The sequence below is a fragment of the Microcaecilia unicolor genome, chromosome 12 (genome assembly GCF_901765095.1).
Source record: "Microcaecilia unicolor chromosome 12, aMicUni1.1, whole genome shotgun sequence".
Lineage (NCBI taxonomy): Eukaryota > Metazoa > Chordata > Amphibia > Gymnophiona > Siphonopidae > Microcaecilia > Microcaecilia unicolor.
In genome coordinates, this window is record NC_044042.1 from 1,272,393 (window position 1) to 1,296,214 (window position 23,822).

A 23,822-nucleotide genomic window follows, 5' to 3' on the forward strand; every position below is an offset into this window, starting at 1 on the left:
TACAATTCAAACATAGAAGGACAGTCCCTGCTCAAGGAGCTTACAATCTAAAAGACAAGTGTACAGTCTAGAGACAAGTGTCCAGTCAAGGACAAGTGTAGAGTCCGACTAATAGGGCATACTATATTTCACGGAAGGTTAGGTGCCGAAAGCAGCATTGAAGAGGTGAGCTTTAAGCAGAGATTTGAAGATGGGTAGGGAGGGGGCTTGGCTTAGGGGTTGAGGAAGATTGTTCCAGGCATAGGGTGAGGCAAGGCAGAATGAACGGAGCCTGGAGTTGGCAGTGGTGGAGAAGGGAACTGAAAGGAGGGATTTGTCCTGGGAGTGGAGGTTACGGGCGGGAACATAGGGGGAGATGAGGGTAGAGAGGTAGTGAGGAGCAGTAGACCGGGTGCATTTGTAGGTAAGGAGGAGAATCTTGAATTGAATGCGGTATCTGATCGGAAGCCAGTGAAGTGACTTGAGGAGAGGGGTGATGTGAGTATATCGGTTCTGGCGGAATATAAGACGTGCGGCAGCGTTCTAGACGGATTGAAGGGGGGATAGATGGCTAAGTGGGAGGCCGGTGAGGAGCAAGTTGCAGTAGTCAAGGCGAGAGGTAATGAGAGCTTGGACGAGAGTTTGTGTGGTGTGCTCAGATAGGAAAGGGCGAATTTTGCTGATGTTGAAGAGGAAGAAACTGATCACCCAACCCAATGACTGAAGGAGATAGACAAATTTGTCTGCTACTGCCACACTGTCCAAATAATATGACGCATGAATGAGCCAGTCATTGAGTTACGGTGAACTCTGATTCCCTGGCACTGAAAAAAGGCCACCACCATAATCTTGGTAGACGTTCTTAGTGCCATTATGAGACCGAAGGGCAAAGCCCTGAACTTGATACGACAGCCCAGCACTGCACAACGTAGAAACCTCTGATGCAGTGGCCACATTGGTATATGCAAGTATGCCTCCTTGAGATCAAGGGTGGTAAGAAATTCTCCTGCTTGAATGAAGGCGATGACTGCTCATAGTTTACCATGCGAAAGCGGGACACTCAGAGGCAGGGGTTTAGACCTTTGAGATCTAAGACTGGATGAAAAGTGCCTTCCTTCCTTGGGAAAATGAAGTAGATGGAGTATCTGCCTTGTCCCTGTTTGGCCTAGGGAACTAGAACAATGGCCCAGAGCATCAGCACGGAATCTACAGTGGCTTGAACCTCAACTTCCTTGGTTCCCTTTCAACAAGGAGACTGCAAGAAGAGATGAGCAACCAGGAGGGAGACCTCCAACTTGAAACCTTCTGTAAAAATATCCAGAACCCACTGGAGTCAGACAGGATTTTGGCCCACTCCTCCTGAAACTCTTGAAGACGTCATCCCACCAGAAAATAAGAAGAGTGGACCAGCCTTGCATCATTGTGAAGCTCAAGAGGCATTGGGCACCCTAAATGACTGACAGGAGGATTTTCTGTCCACAGAAAAGGAAGACTGGTGTGCCTGAAAGTGAGATTTCTGACCATATTGCTGATGACCAGGCCAGTACCATCTGTCTCAGAATCAAGATCTAGAGCCCCCTGAAGATGGACGATAAGAGGCTTTCGGCTTATCCTACGGCAACTGCTATAGCTTAGTTTCCCCCAGATCTTTCACTAAGTTACTGAGATCTTCTCCAAATAGTCACTTGCCCCGAAAGGGCAGTTTAACTAGATGTGACTTTAATGCTGTAACCAGAGCTGTTAAAATGTCGTGACAGCCAAAGACATACTGTGGGTCGTAACACATCATAAATAGCATCTGACAAGTAGGCCAACCCCACTTCCAGCTGGGCATTATGGCACCCATCTTGTGTTGCAGATTGCTGATGCCACTGCTCTTGCCACAAATGAGCTGCACACTGTTGCTTGAAGGCCCAAAGAGGCCACTTCAAAGGCTTGTTTCAGCGAGTCTTCTAGCTTCTTATCCTGTAGGTCTTTTAGGGCAATGCCCCCTTCCACCAGCAAGGTGGTCTTCTTAGTCACCGCCATTAACAAGGGAGTACACCCTGGGAAGCTGAAATTCCTCTTTCTCCTCTGGAACCAACAGGTAGAGGGGAGCCATGAATGCATCAGGAAGGCCTTAGAAGAACCTCTAAGCCCTTATGATCAACGAAGATGGAACTCCTGACGCTGAAGCAGCAGGCTCTTCAATGGAAAGCACCACCAGTGCCTCAGAAATAAGAGTACTGAGCACCTCTTTATGAAACAACCTCAGTACTTTCATGTCATCCCCCACCTTAGGAGAGAGCAGCTCCTTCAATGATGGCTTCTCTGAATAGACCAAGGCCACATCAGATAAGGAAGGAGAAGCAGAGCCTCGTGTGCCCACTCCTGGAGGTCTAAATGAGATCTCTTAGGAGCTGGAGGGGCAGTGGGACGAGAAACTGAAACACCTTGCAGCAACTCCAACTGTCTCTACTTCAGTCAATAGGCCTGGTATAAAGGTTGTAAAATGGCAGCTATGATCTATGTATGATCAGAGGTTGTTCCTCACTGCCAGTTGGCTGTGTCAAAATGGCACCTGTTCCTGCACTCTTTTGCATCAAACTGTGCACTGGGTCTGCCGGAGAGCCCAAATCCCCTGGCATATCTTGATGCTGCACCAAATCCAAAGATGTGCTGCTGCTGACCGTTTCCTCTGCGTCCCACCGGATTCCCGGCTTGCATGCACTGCAATGCCCTGATAACCGCTTAACTGCCTCCTTGGGAGTTGCCATTCATCCCAACTGTCACAAGCGCCGCACCACATGGTCCCAAGCGATGAGTCAGGATCCCTCCCTTGCACCAAGTAGAATTTACAGCCCTCCAAGCAGTTCCGAGTCAGACTTTAGTTGGACTTACTGCCGGCTGCTCCACACAAGCTCCACACAAGCTCACAGACTCTACAAACAGTGGAGGGGGGCTCATTTTCAAAGCACTTAGCCTTACAAAGTAAGGCTAAGTGCTTTGAAAATACGCCTCTCAACTGGACAAGGAGCAAAGTACCCAGAACCAGAGGCTGAAAAGTGTGTCTATCCACCTGCTGGAGATAGAAAATACTGAGGTGCTGGACTGGATGCCAAGAAGGATATGTCTCAGCTCAGCTTTCAGTTCTCTATCTCCACTGCTGGTTAATGGACACAACTATCCCACAGGTTCTGGAATAGTGGGAAGGTACGTAATGGAATGGTAGATTTATAACTTTTTCAGTTTGGTTTACTACTTTCTTGCTTCTGCTGTTGCATCCTAGGTGACAACCTCATTTTCCTACTAGTTGAACCAATGCTGAGCACCAAGTATATGAAGACGTCATAATACTGGCAAGCATAGAGGCTGCCGCTTTGAAGCAGAGAGAAGGCAAGACTGACTCACGTTCATCACCTTTACAAACATTACGAGGACAAAGGCTACAGCTATGGCCCAGCCTCTTCCAGCACTTCAGACACAGTGGTTTTGTTTTGTTTTTTTATTAGCAGCAACAGAACAGCAAAGAGTCTTGAGGTATGTTTTCCATGAGTTAGAAAAATAGTCAAAGGTTAGAAGAAGCAGTCAATTCTGCAATGAAGACAGGTGGACCGTGGTCATAGAACGTCTCCTCTGAATCCTGCTGACACAGTCTTGCTAATGTGCTTTTGACTGGAAATACAAGAAAAGAAAATACTGGAATCAGTCCATGCGCTTGATTTAGAAAGCAGACAGTCTGACAAACCAATACATATAAGCAGAACATTGACCTCTCTCTGAACTTCCAGTTTTTCCACACCTACTGGAAGAGGCCGGGACACCAAAGCAAAATACTCCTGCCCCATCACCCTACAGAACTTCCTACTTGGACTAACATTCTACAAAGCATCTTTTGTCCTCCACTTTACAAAATGGGACAACTTAACCTACTGAGTAGAGAAAGGTGTTTTATGGGAAGGGTGAATGTGACATTTCCTGCCTCTAGAGGCCGACCGAATTTCGGTTTTGAATTTGGTACCAAAATCAAACCATTTTTGGCAGAAATCCAAAACAGTAGCCTTCCCCCACCTCTCTGTAAGAAAATACGTTCCCCCCCACCCCAGTAGGCTCTCCCTGAGCTACCTTGTAACAGTGGTCTACTGGTGTCTTCAGGGCAGGAGTATCTCAAGTTGCTTCTGCCCCCATTGACTGTGTTGGAACAATGGTGGCTGCAATTTTGGAATTGGGAATGGCCTAACAGACCATTCCTAATTCCAAAATGGCAGCCGCAACCTCCCACTGCTGCCACTGTTACAGCACAGCCGATGGGAGCAGGGGCAATTTGGGATGCTTCTGCCCCAAAGACACCACTAGGCCACAAGGGCCTTTACAAGTTAGGCCTTGGGAGGGCCTATGGGGGTGGGTGGAGAGTGAAGTGGTGAGCTTTCGGGGAGAGGCTGCCTTGCAGCTGCAGTGGTGGGGGTGGAGTGGTTCCAGTTCCAGCCGAAACTGAGCCGCAGATTCGGTTTTCGGTCGACCTCTACTAGACAACACAGGTGAGGGGGTCTGACCCTTATCTTTTTGCTTTTTACAACGTTTAAAACTGAATCTCAAGTTTAAATCTTCCTAGTTTAAACATCTACCATTTCCTACAGTCTGTTTTGGCGGGATGGTATATGCTAGTGGGAATCTAAGCATTCAGGGTTTTGGGGGGGGTTTCTTTTTTTTATTTCCCATGCTCCCCAGTGCTTGTACCTATATAAGCTGTGTGGTAGTGAGCAGGTTTTCCTAGCCTGTAGGGAATTAGCATAATCATTAGCAAAGTACTGTTAAGAAATTAGCACCACATTATTTCTTTATTAGGCTTTATAAACCATCTTTAGGAAGAGATTCACTTGAAAGTCCAAAGATATAGCTCTCTCATTTGCTGAAGCCCAATTGGAATTCTAATTAAATAATTAGAAAAATACGCAGGCAGCAGTCTAGCACTAGGATGGTGGCTATCCAGATTCTTGCACAAAGTACATCATCTATAACTACAGAGTTGCCATGTTATCCAGTTCCAGGAGGGAGACTTTTTGGCCAGTTCTAGTTTTAATTTAATCCTTATATTCTACTCTGTACGCACAAGGAAGAACTAAGCACATTACAAAATACAAAGATCAAAAATATCTACATGAAAGTTCAATATATAAAAACTTACCCATTCCGGAAATTTAAAAAAAATAAAGTTACAAAAAATAAACAAAAACTTTGATCATTGCAAACTAAATATTTACTCACTAGTAAAAAAGCCCCGTTTCTGATGCAAATGAAACGGGGGCTAGCAAGGTTTTCTTCAGAGTGTGTGTGTCCCTGCCTTCTGCCCTTTCTCCCTTCCCCTCTGCTCTCTGCCCCCCACCCCCAGTCCTTCACTGTTACAAAGAGAGCGATGTCCTGCTGTGCTGTGTTTTCCTTCACTGTGTTACAGAGAGAGCGAGGGCGGGGCAGACATTCATGGGGAAACCGGATATCTCTGCCGCTTCACACTTCCGGCTGGAGGCTTCATTAGAACGTTGGTGCTGCCTTTTATATAGAGAGATATGGTTAAATGTGTCTCCATGCAGATTGAACAGTAAGAATGGGAGATTTCAATTATATCAATATCTATTGAGTGAATGGCTCATTGGGTCCTTTTTCCATTCTTTGAAGGTCAACCTTTTCTTTCACTTCACCTTTTAACCATGCTGGCTGATGTTTTCTCTTCTTTCCACCTTTGCAAATACGTGGAATGCATCTGGTTGGGCTTCCAAGATGGTATTTTTTAATAACATCCACGCCTGATTTACAGGCTTATTTTCGAAAGAGAAGGGTGCCCATCTTTTGACACAAATCGGAAGATGGGCGTCCTTCTCCCAGGGTCGCCCAAATCGAAAGCCAATTTTGGGCGTCCTCAACTGCTTTCCGTCGTGGGGATGACCAAAGTTCCCGGGGGCATGTCGGAAGCATAGCGAAGGCGGGACTGGGGCATGCTTAACACATGGGCGCCCTCAGCCGTTAATGGAAAAAAGAAGAGCGTCCCTGACGAGCACTTGGCCGACTTTACTTGGTCCATTTTTTTTCTTGCGACCAAGCCTCAAAAAGGTGACCACCGGAGGGAATCGGGGATGACCTCCCCTTACTCCCCCAGTGGTCACTAACCCCCAACCACCATAAAAAAAACTTTAAAAATATTTTTTGCCAGCCTCAAATGTAATACCCAGCTCCATGACAGCAGTATGCAGGTCCCTGGAGCAGTTTTAGTGGGTACTGCAGTGCACTTCAGGCAGGCGGATCCAGGACCATCCCCTCCCCCCCCCCCCCCCCCCCACACCTGTTACACTTGTGGTGGTAAATGTGAGCCCTTCAAAACCCACCACAAACCCACTGTACCCAAATGTAGGTGCCCCCCTTCACCCCTTAGGGCTATGGTAGTGTTGTACAGTTGTGGGTGGTGGGTTTTGGGGGGCTCAGCAGCCAAGGTAAGGGAGCTATGCACCTGGGAGTAATTTCTGAAGTCCACTGTAGTGCACCCTAGGGTGCCCGGTTGATGAGGGGGACCAGTGCAGTACGAATGCTGGCTCCTCCCATGACCAAATGGCTTGGATTTGGTCGTTTCTGAGATGGTCGTCCTCGGTTTCTATTATCGCCGAAAACTGGGGACGACCATCTCTAAGGTTGACCTAAATGTTGAGATTTGGGTGTCCCCGACCGTATTATTGAAACGAAAGATGGATGCCCATCTTGTTTCGATAATACGGATTTTCCCGCCCCTTCACGGGGACGTCCTCAGGAAAACTTGGGCGCCCCGTTCATTATGCCTCTCCACGTGTCCTAATCTTAGCAGCCAATCCTTTTAGCTTTTTAACCATTTTCCTCATTTTATTATAGTCACCCTTTCGAAAATTAAATGCAGCTAAAGTAGATTTCCTTTGAGGGTTCATCCCAGATAATAGCTCAAACTTGATCATGTTATGATCACTGTTTCCCAAGGGACCCAACACCGCCACCTCTCACACTATGCCCTGCATGCCACCAAGGACCAGATCCAAAATGTCTCCCCCTCTTGTCAGTTCCTGGACCAGTTGCTCCAAGAAGCAGTCATTTATTACATCTAGAAATTTAATCTCCCTGGCACTCCCTGATGTAACATTTATTCAGTCAATATTGGGGTAATTGAAATCACCCATTATTACAGTGTTGCCCAATGTGCCAGCTTTCTTAATCATGGTAGTACAGCCCTACAAGAATACTCCTTCCCTTCACACATGGAATTTCTATCCATAATGATTCCACACTGCTATCAGTTTCATGTGGAATATTTACTTTATTTGACTCGATTCCCTCTTTAACATATAGTGCAACTGCCCTCCAATTTGATCCTCTCTGTCATTGCGATACAATTTGTACCCTGTTAACACAGTGTCCCATTGATTGTCCTCTTTCCACTAAGTCTCTGAGATGCCTATTATATCTACCTTATCATTTAGTGCTATATATTTTAACTCTCCCATCTTATTTTTAGGATTCTAGCATTTGCATACAGGCCCCAATGATCCTGAACCTTGCCAATCAACGACCAAGAGACACATGATACAGGTTTACAAAATCATGAGCAGGGTGAACTAGGTAAATAGAAAAGGGAAAATTATGTCTTACCTGTTAATTTTCTTTTCTTTAGTCAGGTCGTACCATCCTGAATGATGGCATTATTCCTTCCTACCAGCAAATGGAAGTACAGAAACTGATCTTTCCTAGTAACATCACTGTTATAAACCTGCTGGTGCTCAATAGAAAATTCCAGTATGCATCTGCCAAAAAGCAGCACAAGGTCCCTTTGTAAAGCACACCCATGCTCCATTGACCCCTGCAGCTATCATGAAATGCGCATCAACACCACAAGACATGGCGCTCAAATTTCTTTTTTTTACTGTACGGAAGAGAAAGCAGAGCAACCCGAGAGTCCCAGGCCTTAGTCTTCTGAGGGAGGGTCCCAAGATGAAGCAGCCTGACTAAAGGAAAGGAAATTAACGAGTAACACATAATTTCACTTTCCTTTTCATCTGGGTCATACCATTCTGAGCAAGTGGGATGGACCCAAGCAGATTTACTGGGTTGGGGGAAGACAAGGTTCCCTGAATGATGGCCCTACCAAACTTCAGATGAGCACTGGTGAGCACATTCTAGAGTAAACATAAATATAAAACACATCTACTTTGTAATGCTTCACAAAGGAACATAGCAACGACCTTGAGTATTGTGTGCAATTCTGGTTGTTGTGTCTCAGAAAAGAAATAGTGGAATTAAATAAGGTACAAAGAAGGGCAACCAAAATGATTAATGCCTCTCATATGAGGAAAGGCTAAAGAGGTTAGGGTTCTTCAGCTTGGAAAAGACAGCTCGGGGAGATAAGATAGAGGTCTAAAAACTCCTGAATGGAGTGGAATAGGTAAACGTGAATCAATTGTTTACTCTTTCATAACGTACAAAGACTATGTGCAATTCTCTTCACAGCATCTCAAAACAGATATAGTGGAATTAGAAAAGGTACAGAGAGGAAAGGCTAAAGCGGCTACGGCTCTTCAGCTTGAAGAGACAGCTAAGGGCAGATATTATAGAGGTCTATAAAATACTTAGTGGAGTGGAACAGGTAGATGTGAATCATAAGTACATAAGTAATGCCACACTGGGAAAAGACCAAGGGTCCATCGAGCCCAGCATCCTGTCCACGACAGCAGCCAATCCAGGCCAAGGGCACCTGACAAGGTTCCCAAACGTACAAACATTCTATACATGTTATTCCTGGAATTATGGATTTTTCCCAAGTCCATTTAGTAGCGGTTTATGGACTTGTCCTTTAGGAAACCGTCTAACCCCTTTTTAAACTCTGCCAAGCTAACCGCCTTCACTACATAAGTAATGCCACACTGGGAAAGACCAAGGGTCCATCGAGCCCAGCATCCAATCCAGGCCAAGGGCACCTGGCAAGCTTCCCAAACGTGCAAACATTCTATACATGTTATTCCTGGAATTGTGGATTTTTCCCAAGTCCATTTAGTAGTGCTTTATGGACTTGTCCTTTAGGAAACCATCTAACCCCTTTTTAAACTCTGCCAGCCTTCACCACATTCTCCAGAAACGAATTCCAGAGTTTAATTATGCATTGCGTGAAGAAAAAATTTCTCCGATTTGTTTTAAATTTACTACACTGTAGTTTCATCGCATGCCCTCTAGTCCTAGTATTTTTGGGAAGCGTGAACAGACGCTTCACATCCACCTGTTCCACTCCACTCATTATTTTATATACCTCTATCATGTCTCCCCTCAGCCGTCTCTTCTCCAAACTGAAAAGCCCTAGCCTCCTTAGTCTTTCTTCATAGGGAAGTCATCCCAGCCCCACTATCACTTGTTTACTCGTTTCAAAAAATACTAGGACTAGGGGGCATGCAATTAAGCTATTAATTGGTAAATTTAAAACAAAATGGAGAAAATATTACTTCACTCAACCTGTAATTAAACTTTGGAATTCATTGTCAGAGAATGTGGTAAAAGCAGTTAGCTTAGCAGGGTTTAAAAAGGTTTGGATAATTTCCTAAAAGAAAAGTTCATAAGCCATTATTCAGATGAACTTGGGAAAATCCACTGCTTATTTCTAGGAAAAGCAGAATAAAATTTGGTTTACTGTTTTGGGATCTTGCCAGGTATTTGTGACCTGGATTAACCAGGATACTGGGTTTGATGGACCTTTGGTCTGTCCCAGTATGACTCTCCAAAGATGATGACTGGGCTGTCCTCCCAGTCCAAACTGCGCCTCACTCTGGCAAGGAGGGGCAGTTGGTGACTGAAGTCCTAAGAGACCAGAGACCAGTGAGCTAACAGGGCGGACTGAAGAGGTCACATATGCAATCACGCAACAAAAGGGGATGATAAGGACCCACACCCCCTCTGGCAGGGCCCCACAGTGCTGAACCAAGCACCTCACCAAGTGGACACTGGGGGCAATGGAGCAGGACTCCATGCTCTACCAGGTCCGGTCAGAGGATCTAGAAACCTGGGCGCTGGCCATTAGGTTCAACCAAGCTATGTGGCCACACCCTGCAGAGCTGAGAGCAAGGCCAGGGACCAGGAGCACCAGCCAGAACAACCTACAATCTCCTGAAAGTACAGAAATACTGGAATTTTCCAGTGAGCACCAGCAGGTTATACCGGTGATGTCACAGGGAAAGATCAGTTTCTCTACCTCCATCTGCTGGCAGGAGGGCATAATGCCCAGTGCCCATTTGTAAAGGATGGTACAGCCAAGATGAAAAGGAACGATTAGTTATACCTTCAAAACTGTACGATAACTATGGAACACTCCATGTAACAAAGAAGGAGCAGATTTAAAACAAATTGGAGAAAGTATTTTTCACTCGATAAACTATCAAGCTGAGGAATTTGGTGTTAACAGGATTAGGTAAAGGCATTTAACATAACTGGATTTAAAAGGGATTTGGACAAATTTCTAGAGGAGAAGTCCATAAACCAGAGGAACTGGGTTCAAATCCCACAGTAGCTCCTTGTGATCATGGGCAAGTCCCTTAACCCTCCATTACCTCAGGACAAATGCAGATTGTGAGTCCTCCAGGGAGAGGGAAATACCTACTGCACCTGAATATGTAAATGGTATATAAATATCATATTCTTAAAACCCACATTAACCTATTAATTCAGCAACATAAAGAGCACACGGCAGAAACTGAACCTTCTTTCCTCAGTGTGGACAGGGTTTCTAAATTACTGTTTGTGAAGACTGGCAAGGGGGTGAGGATTTTACCTTCAATGTGTTTTGTTTCTCTTCGAATCCTAGCAAAGATACAGTTTTCTTCCTGCGAGTTGAGAAGCCAATGCTGGCTGCAGACAAGTGCTTTGGCTTCTCTGGTCGGTAGTATGTGGTAAGGCTTTTCCTCGTCTTCCCGTCCTCTTCGGGTACAGAGTTCAGTTGTAGAGCTTTAGATTTGCTGGCTGGTTCTCCACGGTTGTCCAGCTGCTGCTGGGAGGATTCCCGAGAGTCAGCAAACTCTGTTCGTTTGAGTCTGGTGTCCGATGGAGTGACTCCGTTTACAGCATGTTCTGAGGAAGACTGAGTCTTTGAAGGAGAGGATGAGGCCTTCCCTGGATCCATAATACAGTTTCTTTTGTGGTGTAAAGAGCTGTGGAAGGGGTTGGAAGACAGTTTGCGCTTTCGGGGAGAAGCTTCAGTGTCCTGGTTGTCCACTTCTTTCCCCCTGGAGGCGCGGCTGGACTTGGTGGAAGGCAGTTTGCTGAATGAGGGAGAGGGGGTGTTGGCTGGGAGAGGAGAGGTTATGGCCTGGCTCCCACCCGTGCAGTCTGCTTGGCTGCATGCAGCAGCTACATGGGGAGAGCAGGCCGCATAGCTCACTTCAGCACAAGTCCTTGTTTCCTTAACGATGCAGGAAGACGGGGTTCTTGCAGTGTTGGCAGGAGCAGAGGAGTAAACGTTCTCAGAACTGTGGGCAAGAGAGCATCCTGGGTGAGCAGATGGTGGTACTGAGGGAACTTGGAGGTCAGCTGCTGGAGGTATTTTTCTGTATATTCCAAGCAAACACAAAAATACATTAGAAAACGCTTTTCTCCTATTTCATATCTTATTTGATTACCTGTTTGAGCTACACGGGTGCGTCTGACTAGTACTACTACTACTTATCATTTCTATAGCGCTACTGGACATGAAGAGACAGTTCCTGCTCGACAGAGCTTACAATCTAATTAGAACAGACAAACAAGAGATAAGGGAAATATTAAGGTGGGAATGATAAAACATGGGTACTGAACAAGTGAGTAAGGGTTAGGAGTTAAAAGCAGCATCAAAACAGGGGGCTTTTAGCTTACATTTGAACACAGTCAGAGCTGGAGCTTGACGTACCGGCTCAGGAAGTCTATTCCAGGCATATGGTGCAGCAAGATAAAAGGAACGGAGTCTGGAGTATGATTCTTTTACAGCTTTGCTTATAGATTGTCAAGCACCTGCCAAAACCACCCGTCCCAAATAATCTTTCTTCTGTTTACAGAGAGGGAGGAGTGGGACCCTCTTGCCTGGTGACAGCAAGCACATGTAACTTCATATATGTCACAAATTTTGATGATACAGAAACTTACTTCCACATATGAGAACTCAAGTGCCGCTCCAACATGGAACTGAATGCGGAACAGAAGCGGTCAAATCGTCTATTAAACAAATAACATCCCAGGCCAACAAGCCGGCTCCCAAAAGTACAGTGCTGTCAGGGAAAAATAAAGTGAAGAACTCATGTCAGCATGTGCAGGGCTTGATTTCTTTTCATTATACATTATCTGGCAGCCCACCCTACCTCACCTGGAGATTTCTAGGGACTCCAGCGTGGTCTATTCCCCACAATGCACTGAAATGTCCCAGCCAAAATTTAAAAAAAACATTCAAAACCTGGCTTTTTAGTCTCACTTTTGAGGGAGACCTTGGCCATACCTGGGACTCTGCAGTTTTACTAACTCTTCTGTTATCTTATGACACCCACCCCACCCCCTCCAATTCTTTCTTCCTTGTTCTCTTGTGCCTTAAAGCATTATGCTTTGCCCTCTGACAGCATGTCAAGCAAGTACAGCTAAATAAATGCTTGGCCCAGAATGCAACTCCATCACTTCTTTTCAATTTTCAGAGCCAGGCGGGGGCTGAACAATCCGTCCTTGCAGGCAGCTGGCAGACAATTTCACGGAAGGGGATCACCCTGGGAGAGCGTTCTCAGAAGAGCGTGTGCTTGTGTGTGAGTTTACACCAGTCCCTGGCTCATCTCCTCCCCCTGCACAGTTTGTCTATAAATTAAGCACTAAAAACTGAGGAACTGAGTTCGATTCCCACTTCAGGCACAGGCAGCTCCTTGTGACTCTGGGCAAGTCACTTAACCCTCCATTGCCCCATGTAAGCCGCATTGAGCCTGCCATGAGTAGGAAAGCGCAGGGTACAAATGTAAACAAACAAAAAAAAAATGAAACCCCACAGCAGCCACTACAGCCTGAACAATGATGGGCCAAACCCTGTAGACTGATAAATCTATTCATAAATGTCTTCCTTCCTCATCACATGCCGATTCGGTCTTATTACTGAGCTCTCGCTCTGAGTCCTGCCACTGGAGACAGACTTACTGCCTGCGGCTGTGGCGGTCTTCTTACGTAAGGGCACTCCAGCCTCTCCAACTCATCTGGAGCTTCTTCCTCGCTCTCCTCGCTGGGACAGGCGAAAAGGTGGAGAAGCCCAGTCTCTGCTTCACAAGGTGAGGGAACCTCCTGCTCAAAGTCACTGTCCGAGGAAATCCTGCAAGAGTAGAAAGGGTTAAAAACATCTCCAGCCACATTCTGCACTTCCATCTCCTCTCCCCCATCCTTCTCCTCCTTCTATCTGCCCTATCAGTCCTGCTCCCCCCCCCCCCCCCAGGTATCCCTGGAGCAAACAGAATGTGAACAATTATTCATAAACAAACGGGTGATAAAATAATGCCTCTGATTAGACCCATGCTGTGACCCCACCTTGAATACTGTGTGCTGAACTAGAAAAAGCGACAAAAATGGTAAAGGAGATGGAACGGCTTCTCTATGAAGAAAGGCCAAACGGATTAGGGCTCTTCAGCTTGGACAGCAGCCAGTTGAGAGAGGTTATAACACAGGTTTACAAATCAACAGCAAGATGAAAATGTGTATTTATCCCTTCAAACAGTAACAGGATTCAGGGGACACGTCACAAAAGTAACAGCTAGCACAGGGGTCGGCACCTATGACATGCCAAGAGGTTTTGTGTGGTATGCATAGCAGCGCACACCAATTCCGAAATTTCTAGCGCGTCGCTAACCTGGTGGTAATCAATGGGTGGCGGTATCTGCCCTCCCCCCCCCCCCCCCCCCCCCCCCGCAAGGCCGTGTCTTTTCTAGGAGCTTTTACCTGCTGTGGTAAAAGGGTCCCCACTGCTACAACAGCTTGGTAAAACGACCCCATAGCCCCACGGCACAGATTAAATCAAGCGGCTGAACCACGCTCAGTTCATCCAGAGGCATGGTCTGGACCTACATCCAGGACGCATTTTCTTGTAAGATACGTTTGAGTTTGTTATGTTTACTGGAGCATTTCAAAGGTAGGGTCCATTTCATCTCACAGATTTTTTTTACCTCTATCTATTACTGCGGGATATGGTCATTTTATCCACACTTAATATACACTCTCCGTTCTTTGGAAAACAATATGATAAGCACTAAAGGAAATGTATGATAAAAGCAAAAGAAGAAATTAAACCCAACGGCACCAATTAAGTATACAACTAAAATGTAAGTACACAGGGAGCACAGCCACGTGCCAATCTTCCATTACATTACACCGTGCTAGTCACTTCAGTTCAGAGCGGTTTACAAATTAAAGAAGACCAGGCAAATCCTAGAACATTTACTACTACTGCTACTTATCATTTCTATACTAACATAGTAGATGACGGCAGAAAAAGAGCTGCATGGTCCATCCAGTCTGCCCAACAAGATAAACTCATATGTGCTACTTTTTGTGTATACCCTACTTTGATTTGTACCTGTCCTCTTCAGGGCACAGACCGTATAAGTCTGTCCAGCACCATCCCCACCTCCCAACCACCAGCCCCGCCTCCCACCACCAGTTCTGGCACAGACCGTATAAGTCTGCCCAGCACTATCCCCACCTCCCAACCACCAGCCCCGCTTCCCACCACCGGCTCTGGCACAGACCGTACAAGTCTGCCCAGCACTATCCCCGCCTCCCACCACCGGTTCTGGCACAGACCGTATAAGTCTGCCCAGCACTATCCCCGCCTCCCAACCACCAGCCCCGCCTCCCAACCACCGGCTCTGGCACAGACCATATAAGTCTGCCCAGCACTATCCCTGCCTCCCACCACCGGCTCTGGCACAGACCGTATAAGTCTGCCCAGCACTATCCCCGCCTCCCAACCACCAGCCCTGCCTCCCAACCACTGGCTCTGGCACAGACCATATAAGTCTGCCCAGCACTATCCCTGCCTCCCACCACCGGCTCTGGCACAGACCGTATAAGTCTGCCCAGCACTATCCCCGCCTCCCAACCACCAGCCCCGCCTCCCAACCACCAGCTCTGGCACAGACCGTATAAGTCTGCCCAGCACTATCCCCGCCTCCCAACCACCGGCTCTGGCACAGAGCATATAAGTCTGCCCAGCACTATCCCCGCCTCCCAACCACCAGCCCCGCCTCCCAACCACCAGCTCTGGCACAGACCGTATAAGTCTGCCCAGCACTATCCCCACCTCCCAACCACCAGCCCGCCTCCCACCACCGGTTCTGGCACAGACCGTATAAGTCTGCCCAGCACTATCTCCGCCTCCCAACCACCAGCCCCGCCTCCCAACCACCAGCTCTGGCACAGACCGTATAAGTCTGCCCAGCACTATCCCCGCCTCCCAACCACCAGCCCCGCCTCCCAACCACCAGCTCTGGCACAGACCGTATAAGTCTGCCCAGCACTATCCCCACCTCCCAACCACCAGCCCCGCCTCCCACCACCGGTTCTGGCACAGACCGTATAAGTCTGCCCAGCACTATCTCCGCCTCCCAACCACCAGCCCCGCCTCCCAACCACCAGCTCTGGCACAGACCGTATAAGTCTGCCCAGCACTATCCCCACCTCCCAACCACCAGCCCCGCCTCCCAACCACCGCTCTGGCACAGACCATATAAGTCTGCCCAGCACTATCCCTGCCTCCCACCACCGGCTCTGGCACAGACCGTATAAGTCTGCCCAGCACTATCCCCGCCTCCCAACCACCAGCCCCGCCTCCCAACCACCAGCTCTGGCACAGACCGTATAAGTCTGCCCAGCACTATCCCCACCTCCCAACCACCAGCCCCGCCTCCCAACCACCAGCTCTGGCACAGACCATATAAGTCTGCCCAGCACTATCCCTGCCTCCCACCACTGGCTCTGGCACAGACCGTATAAGTCTGCCCAGCACTATCCCCACCTCCCAACCACCAGTCCCGCCTCCCACCACTGGCTCTGGCACAGACTGTATACAGCGCTGTACACAAAACATGAGACTGTCCCTATTCAACTAGTATGACTACTAATAATTTCATTAGTACTACTAGACAAATACAATACTGTAAACTAAACACATAAGAGACTGGCCAACTACTACTACTTATCATTTCTATAGCGCTACTAGACGTACAAGGCACTGTATACTACACCTGTAGGAGACAGAGTTTACAATCTAATCAAGATAGACAAACAGGACAAATAAGGTATAAGGGAATTACTAAGGGTGGGAATGATAAAACAGTTAGGAGTTAAAAGGTGGGCTTTTAGCCTTAGCAATTCACTATTAATGCATAACAACACATTTTTGAAACAGAAAAGTGTTTAGTAATTTACGAAATCATGATCTTATGCATTTATTCATTTATTTAATTATTAAGACCTGCTATACTTCCGTTTCTAGCCAGTAGTTCACAGCACTTTATAATATCAAATAATAAGGTAGAACACGTAGAAAAAAATTTACTTTGGTTGATAGGAAAGAAAAGACAACCATGCATTCAAAAGAAACAACAAAAACGAGACAATAATAGATAAAAAGGCAACAGGGACTAAGTCTTAGGTCTTTAGTCACAGTGAGGGAGCCGAGAGCAACGTCCAGTTAAGCAGAGGGGAAGGCTTGTTGGAAAAGCCAGGACTTAAACTGGAAAAAGTGTCACACGCTGAACCATAGACTGCCGACTACCGAGCTAGCAGATTTTAAAATTGGAGAAAGGAACAGTCAAGGTGTGGAACTGACTGCAGAAGACGTGGTGAAGGAAAGCACAGCTGGGTTTAAAGGGGGTCTGTACAATTGGATGAGAAGTGCAAAAATGGGTCCCACCTGGAACAGCCACTGTTGGGTTGGATGGATCCATGGCAATTCTTATGTTACATTCCCCATTCTCTCCTGTTTCAACACCCCACTTTCCTTTCTTTCCCTCTCCTGCTGCACCCCCTTCCCCTCCCCTTCCCGTTCTCTCCCTCTCAATCTTTCTACTTCCCTCCTTTCGTGCTCCCCCTTTTTGTTCCGCTTCTGTTAATCACTGTAGATTTTAGCACCTCTAATAAAGGTTTCATTTATCTAATACGAATCCAAAAGAATCCACAGTAATTATTGAGTAGTCTATGTCAGTGAGACAGGCTGTAAAATCCATAGCAGTACATCCTAATTATGGTATTGTTGATTTTAACATGTTCTCAGTAACCTGTGTTTCTTGTCTAGACCTACAACACCACAAAGAAGAGACTTTTCCCCAACTTTTCCAGAACAGAGCTTTCAACTGAGATCAACATGAATGAATGGATAAAGCCCTGAGGTAACTAAAATATTAAACATCTGTATAGAAACTGGAATGCAGGGTAACAACTGGAAAGCTGGACATACTGATGTCTACAGTGTGGCAAGTAAAGTCCCAGGTCTGGAGTCTAACTTGGATTTAGTGCTGCTCACGAGATGTGAAATGTGGAGAACCATGACTAGGAGCTGCACAGGGATATATTGAGTAATTAGTTCTAAATTGTAAATCATTGTGCCATTTGGAGGGGCTGGTTATAAGGACCACTTGCATTTGTGCAGAGATCTTTTCACCTAGTAACGGGCCACCAAAACAGACATCATGTTATGAGAATCAGGTGCTTTAACAATCAGACTTACTATTTATAAATACAATTAAAAAAAAAAAACATTAATTAGGTTGAAACCCAGGATCATTTAACATCTTTTTTTTCCTGTGCCTACATCAAAAGAAAAAGATGGCATGTGGGAACTTGCTTCTTTTGTTTTGTGAATTGCAGTGGTATATTATAAAAATGCACTTGCCTTTTTTATTACTACTATTTCACAGAGAGCTATTGAATAATGAGGGAAGGGCTTCCTTCATGCAGAAGTTCTGTCCAGAGTCAGTTTGAATGTGGCAACACTGTCCAGTTCAGCACACTGTTAGCCACCAAGTTCATACAAAGTTAATTATGTTCAGTGAAAAATAAATCTGTTGGCTCAGGCTGCTATGTGAATATTCCATCACTGTTTCATTATTGCTACCAAGTATTACATATTAAGGGCATTTGCTTTAAACTTTGTTTTAATTTGTTTATCCGGTCCTTACATGCACATGGTTTTGCTTTTTAAACCCAAAGGTGAACCCTAAGGATGGCTGAACAATTAGGTATAAACTGTGTTGTTTCTGACTTTACTTGTTCTGGTCTGCTTTGGGTCCTGTTGATCTGCTGCTGCCTGTAGCGCTTTCACACGGAGGTGAGAGGCGCTGTCAGGTCAGTGCAGGGGGCCCGGCACGGAGAGGGGAGGGAGTGGCAGCGAGGAGGGTAGCTGGACATGGGGGGAGGGCAGGGGGAGAGGGCATGGTTGCTGGATATGGGGTGAGAGCAGGGCAGAGAGGAGGGTTGCTGGACATGGAGGGAGGGGGGAGGCCAAGGGAAAGAGGAGGGTTGCTGGATATAGTGGGGAGGATCGGTGGACGGGGTGAGGCTAGGGGAGAGAGGAGGGCTGCAGTACTCGCCAGTTTTTACAGGCTTAACTGCTAGTCTTTACAGAAAGGGTGGTGGATGCATAAAACAGCCTCCCAGTGCAGGTGATGGAGACAAAGATTGCGGAGCAAACGCAGAGGATCGGAAAGGGAGAGGACAGGACCATAGAGATAAGCAACTGGTGTAGATGGGCAGACTGAACAGGCCGTACCATTTATCGACCACCATTCCTCTGCCTATCTGTACTGGTTTTGCATGCTTCGTAGTAATGCTGTGGTTCTCTCCCCTTCACTCCTTCCTTCTGTTTTCCTCTGACTGACCTACCTGCAGGAGAAGCCCAACTGAGAAATGCCACTAGTTCCTGTTTTCTGAGTCTGCTGCTTCTTCACACTCCTCCACCTGTTTTTTTTTTTTTTCAGGAGATTTCTTTGTCCACCTTTTTAAATTACATTTGCTGTTGAAATTCCCACAAAATGCTCTAAGTAGATTTCTCTGAACTACTTCTGGTATTCCAGCAGACCTGCTCGTTTGGATTTGCTAAGGCAGAGAAACTTTGGAACCGCACAGGGCAGAGACTCGGCACATTAAGGGTTGATGTGGGCTGTGCTGTTAGTTTACCTGTGAGGCGCATGTGGTGGCTTCAATTGGCAGGTAGCGGGACTGGGCAGATATGCCGCAGATGTAAGTGCTGAAGCCTCATGTAACGGGCGCTCACCGACAGGGTCCTTCCACTCCAGACTGCTCTCCTTTGAAGACTCACGGTTTCTGGCATTGGCCTTCAATTCTGCCACCAAGACATCAAAGTCCTTTGCTCGTCCCTGGACCTCACGCCTCTGATGCACAGAATGAATCTACAAGAAATCCAAGATGAGGTTAAGGATCTAGAAAATGCTCCTCCCCTCCATCTGCCCCTCCTGTTTCCTTTTTCTGTGCCTGTGACTTTGGTCATTGCCAGTCTCTGCAGTGACGTTCCTAGGTTGTCTGCCACCCGGGGTAGATCGCTGGTGCAACATGACACCCCCCAGCGCATCAACCTCCCCCCCCCCCCCCCCCCCCCCCGGGTGCATTCTTGGCTGCTGGGAGCAGCCACGCGGCTCTCGGCTCCACTGGCTCCCTCTGCCCCGGAACTGGAAGTAACCTGTTCCGGGGCAGAGGGAGCAGGGAACCAGCGAAGCAGACAGGCACACGGCTGCTCTCTGCACCCCTCCAGCGCCCCCACCACCCCGCCCTTGGTACGCCACTGAGTCTCTGTCCCCCCTCCCTTGTAACAAACATGGCAGTCCCCTCAGGGCAGCTTACTGGAGAGAGACCTCCTATCCAACAATACCTTGCAAGTGATTAAGCGAGTGCAGACTCGTTTGGTGTCTGGATTCATGACCCCACACTGCCTGTTCAGATCACACTCCTTCCCTGCAGAGATGAAGGAGAAGACATAACAAAACATATTTCTGAGCCCCGGCATAGACCCAGAAATAATCCATAGCATCTCTCAATCAGGGATGGACATGCAGTAAATATATACTCTTCTCCTGCTGGGTTTCAGCCCATCTCTCACAAAGCAGATGTCCAGCAGCCATTCTGGTTACTCAAACAGCATCTTAGATCACACAAAAAGACAGTGCCGTAGCGAGGGCTAATGGCACCCGGGGCGGGTCGCCGCTGCACACCCCCCCCCCAGGTGCAGCATGGGGCGACCCCCCTCCCCGGACTGCATTCGTACCTGCGGGAGGGCCGATCCGCCCCGAGTGCACGTCACTCGGAGCTGCGTCGGCCCAGCTGGTTCCCTGCTCTCTCTGCCCCGGAATAGGAAGTAACCTGTTCCGGGGCAGAGAGAGCAGGGAACCAGCGGGGTCGGCACCCCCCGAGCACGTGCACCCGGGCGGACCGCCCCTCCCACCCCCCCTTCCTACGCCACTGCAAAAAGACTCAAACAAAAAATCTCTGGCCAATATTCAGCATGAGTTAACCAGCTGGGAATGGCCACCGACAGGTTAACTCGCATCTCGGCAGATAACCGGTCAGTTTCAGTGGCATTTAACCGGTTACAACCGCTGAAAATAAAGCCAGCAATGTTGGGGGCATTCCAGGGTCATGACCAGTTAAGTCCCGATATTCAGAACTTAACCAGGCGAATAAGACCACATAAAAATCAGACATGGCCGGTTAAGTCTGAATTTCAACTTGCACTAGCCGGCGTTGAAAAACCCAATGCTGGTCTCCAGAAATGGCCTGCCATGAAATATGTGGATTGAATGCAAGCAACGAGCAGTCAAAGCAGTGCCCACTTCTGGCTGAATATCGGGCGGAAAGTGTCTAAAGATGACTGTGGAGAGCTTCATGGCTAATGCAAGGACATCGCTACAAGAAAAAAAGCGAGCATGCGCCTGGAACAGAACTGGGTAACCTCGGACCCCTGAAGGTGCAGATCCACACCGTTCCGCCCACTGTATGATCATGTTACCTCCAGCTCACACATTAAGAGCTACGAAGCGCATCCCCACCCCATCCTTTAGACTCACGAGAAAGCTTCTTCTGATATCTCTGTGCACTTTTGCTCGTACTAGTCCCTTTATCGAGTGATGCTGGAAAACACTCTGCTTTCCTCTGCAGGCCATCCAGCATCACAGCAGCACCGGGCTTGGCTGCCACTGATGCTTCTGCACTGGCATCGAACTTGGCTGCTTCAAGGCATTCATTTGGAGACTTCTCTTGCGAGCTCAGCAGAGGAAACCCTGACAAGGGCAAAGTGGAGGGTTTGGAGTTTAGTCTGAAACCGTGTCCAGCCGGCTTTGGGAGGCTTGGTATTTTCTCCAGGTTTACGACAGGCATAAACAAACTGTAAGCAGAAAGTTTGTTCAGAGATGTTTCAAGGGTTTTTGCTTTTAATCAGTCATAGCTGAGTTGACTAAACTTAAAAACTACAACTAACGTTTCAAAGCACATAATTACTTTGAGTCCCACTGGGCTGTCATAACCAGACCTACCTGACATATGAACTAAGATATTAGAGACTAATCCTCGTCTTCAGGCCAACTGCCTTATTTCAACATGTTTCACTCCAAATTCGGTTTTATTTGACACATGTAGACATATTACAGTGATAAATGCGACTTCCTTAAACTACTTCCCTCCTAATTCCAGAGCCCCTCCTGCAGAATGATACAGGGATTCCTCTTTTTTCTTACCGTACATTTTCTTTTGGTGGGTTTTCCTGCCTTTCAGGTTCAAGGGTTCTTATTCGGGTGCCATGCGCTCTCTCCCTCGGAGGCTTTCCTCCGTGCCTCCTGCAGACAGGAGTCTCCCCATTCAACACCTGATCCCGCCGTGAGCTGGAGGTGGGGTGTGCACGACTGTAAAGCTTACTCAGAGCTCCATGTCTTCTTTCTGGAAACACAGAAAGTTTCAGTTGTTATTGTTTGATTATACTACCTAGGTTTACCAGATCAATGTGCTTTACAAAGACCTAAAATACCAATAATAAAGGACGCCAGCTAAAAAAAAACAAAAACAGGAGATACCTACACATTCATACCAGGATAAAAGAAAAACAGGTATCTTAAAATACCCCATAGGCACACTGAAGAAAAGCAGGAGGGCAAAGGTCATGACCAAAAACCCACACTCCCTACTACTGAAAACTAATATCCATCCGTTTTCCTCTCTCCCAAGTACCCACACATCATTGCTTACTGCCTAACATCATATGGGAGAATATTCAAAATGACTTATGGATTAGCCCTACCCCTAACGTATAAGTATCTGATGCTCTAGGCCAGTGTTTCCCAAGTCCAGTCCCTGAGTATCCCTTGCCAATCGGGTTTTTAGAATATCCACAATGAATATGCATGAACTTGATTTGCATACACTGCTTCCATTATATACAAATCTCTTTTATGCATATTCATTGTAGATATCCTGAAAACCTGACTGGCAAGAGAGTACTCCAGGGCTGGATCTGGGAAACACTGCTGTAGGCAAACGTTTAGAAGTGTGCCTCCCCCCACACCCCACCCTCTGGGTACCTTAAGGCCCTCTCCATGGCCAGATGGCCCAACATCTCCCCTTTCCCTCACTAAGAACATAAGAGTTGCCCTACTGGGTCAGTATTCTGCTTCCAATAGTAGCCAATCCAGGTCACAAGTACCTGGCAAGATCTCAAAGACTAGCAAGATTCCAAAATCCCAAAGAGTAACAAGATTCCGTGCAGAATCACAAAGAGTAACAAGATTCCGTGCAGAATCTCAAAGAGTAGAAAGATCCCATGCACAGTCCCAAAGAGTAACAAAATTCCATGCAGAATTCCAAACATTAGCAAGATTCCATGCAGAATTCCAAAGAATAACAAGATTCCATGCAGAATCCCAAAAAATAGCAAAAATCTAGAATCCCAAACAGTAGCAAGATTCTATGCAGAATCCCAAATAACAAGATTCCATGCAGAATCTCAAAGAACAGCAAGATTCCATGCAGAATCCCAAAGAATAACAAGATTCCATGCAGAATCCCAAAGAATAACAAGACTCCATGCAGAATATCAAAGAATAGCAAGATTCCATGCAGAATCCTAAACAGTAACAGGATTTCATGCAGAATCCCAAAGAGTAGCAAGATTCCATGCAGAATCCTAAAGAGTAGCAAGATTCCAAAATCCCAATGAGTAACAAGATCCCATGCACAGTCCCAAAGAGTAACAAAATTCCATGCAGAATCCCAAACATTAGCAAGATTCCATGCAGAATTCCAAAGAATAACAAGATTCCATGCAAAATCCCAAACAGTAGCAAGATTCCATGCAGAATCCCAAAGAATAACAAGACTCCATGCAGAATATCAAATAGCAAGATTCCATGCAGAATCCCAAACAGTAAGAGGATTCCATGCAGAATCCCAGAGTAACAAGACTCTGTGCAGAATCCCAAAGCGTAGCAAAATTCCATGCAGAATTCCAAAGAATAGCAAGATTCCAGAATCCCAAAGAGTAGCAAAATTCCATGCAGAATCCCAAAGCGTAACAAGATTCAAGAATCTTAAAGCGTAGCAAGATTCCATGCAGAATCCTAAAGATTTGCTATACCTCCTTTGCTAACTAGCAAATCAAAGCGGTTTACATTCAGAAATTAAAACAGAACAGAAAGGAACTACAAAATATTAAAGGATAGCTGTCAGTTTCATTCACAGAAAAACTAAAGCGACAGGCAAAGAGTAGGTTAAAGAAAGGATACGGATGGGGCGAAGTATTTACTGCATGGGAGGAGGGGGAGGAGTGCCGCTGAATATCG

General features: G+C 46.8%; 1 protein-coding gene across 1 annotated transcript in view; it reads right to left on the bottom strand.

Moving 5' to 3' along the window:
* Positions 1-3,463: 3,463 nt before the first annotated feature.
* The window catches only part of ATXN7L2 (ataxin 7 like 2), a 31,420-nt gene continuing 11,061 nt past the window's right edge, over positions 3,464-23,822 (bottom strand). Inside the window, exons 4-11 of the mRNA XM_030221890.1 lie at positions 21,729-21,927; positions 21,063-21,379; positions 19,871-19,953; positions 19,162-19,394; positions 13,138-13,306; positions 12,118-12,239; positions 10,775-11,546; positions 3,464-3,633 (exon numbers count right to left, since the gene is read on the bottom strand). Of these exons, the coding sequence (XP_030077750.1) occupies positions 3,619-3,633; positions 10,775-11,546; positions 12,118-12,239; positions 13,138-13,306; positions 19,162-19,394; positions 19,871-19,953; positions 21,063-21,379; positions 21,729-21,927 (1,910 nt within the window). The 3' untranslated portion in view covers positions 3,464-3,618. The remainder of the gene's footprint in view (positions 3,634-10,774; positions 11,547-12,117; positions 12,240-13,137; positions 13,307-19,161; positions 19,395-19,870; positions 19,954-21,062; positions 21,380-21,728; positions 21,928-23,822) is intronic.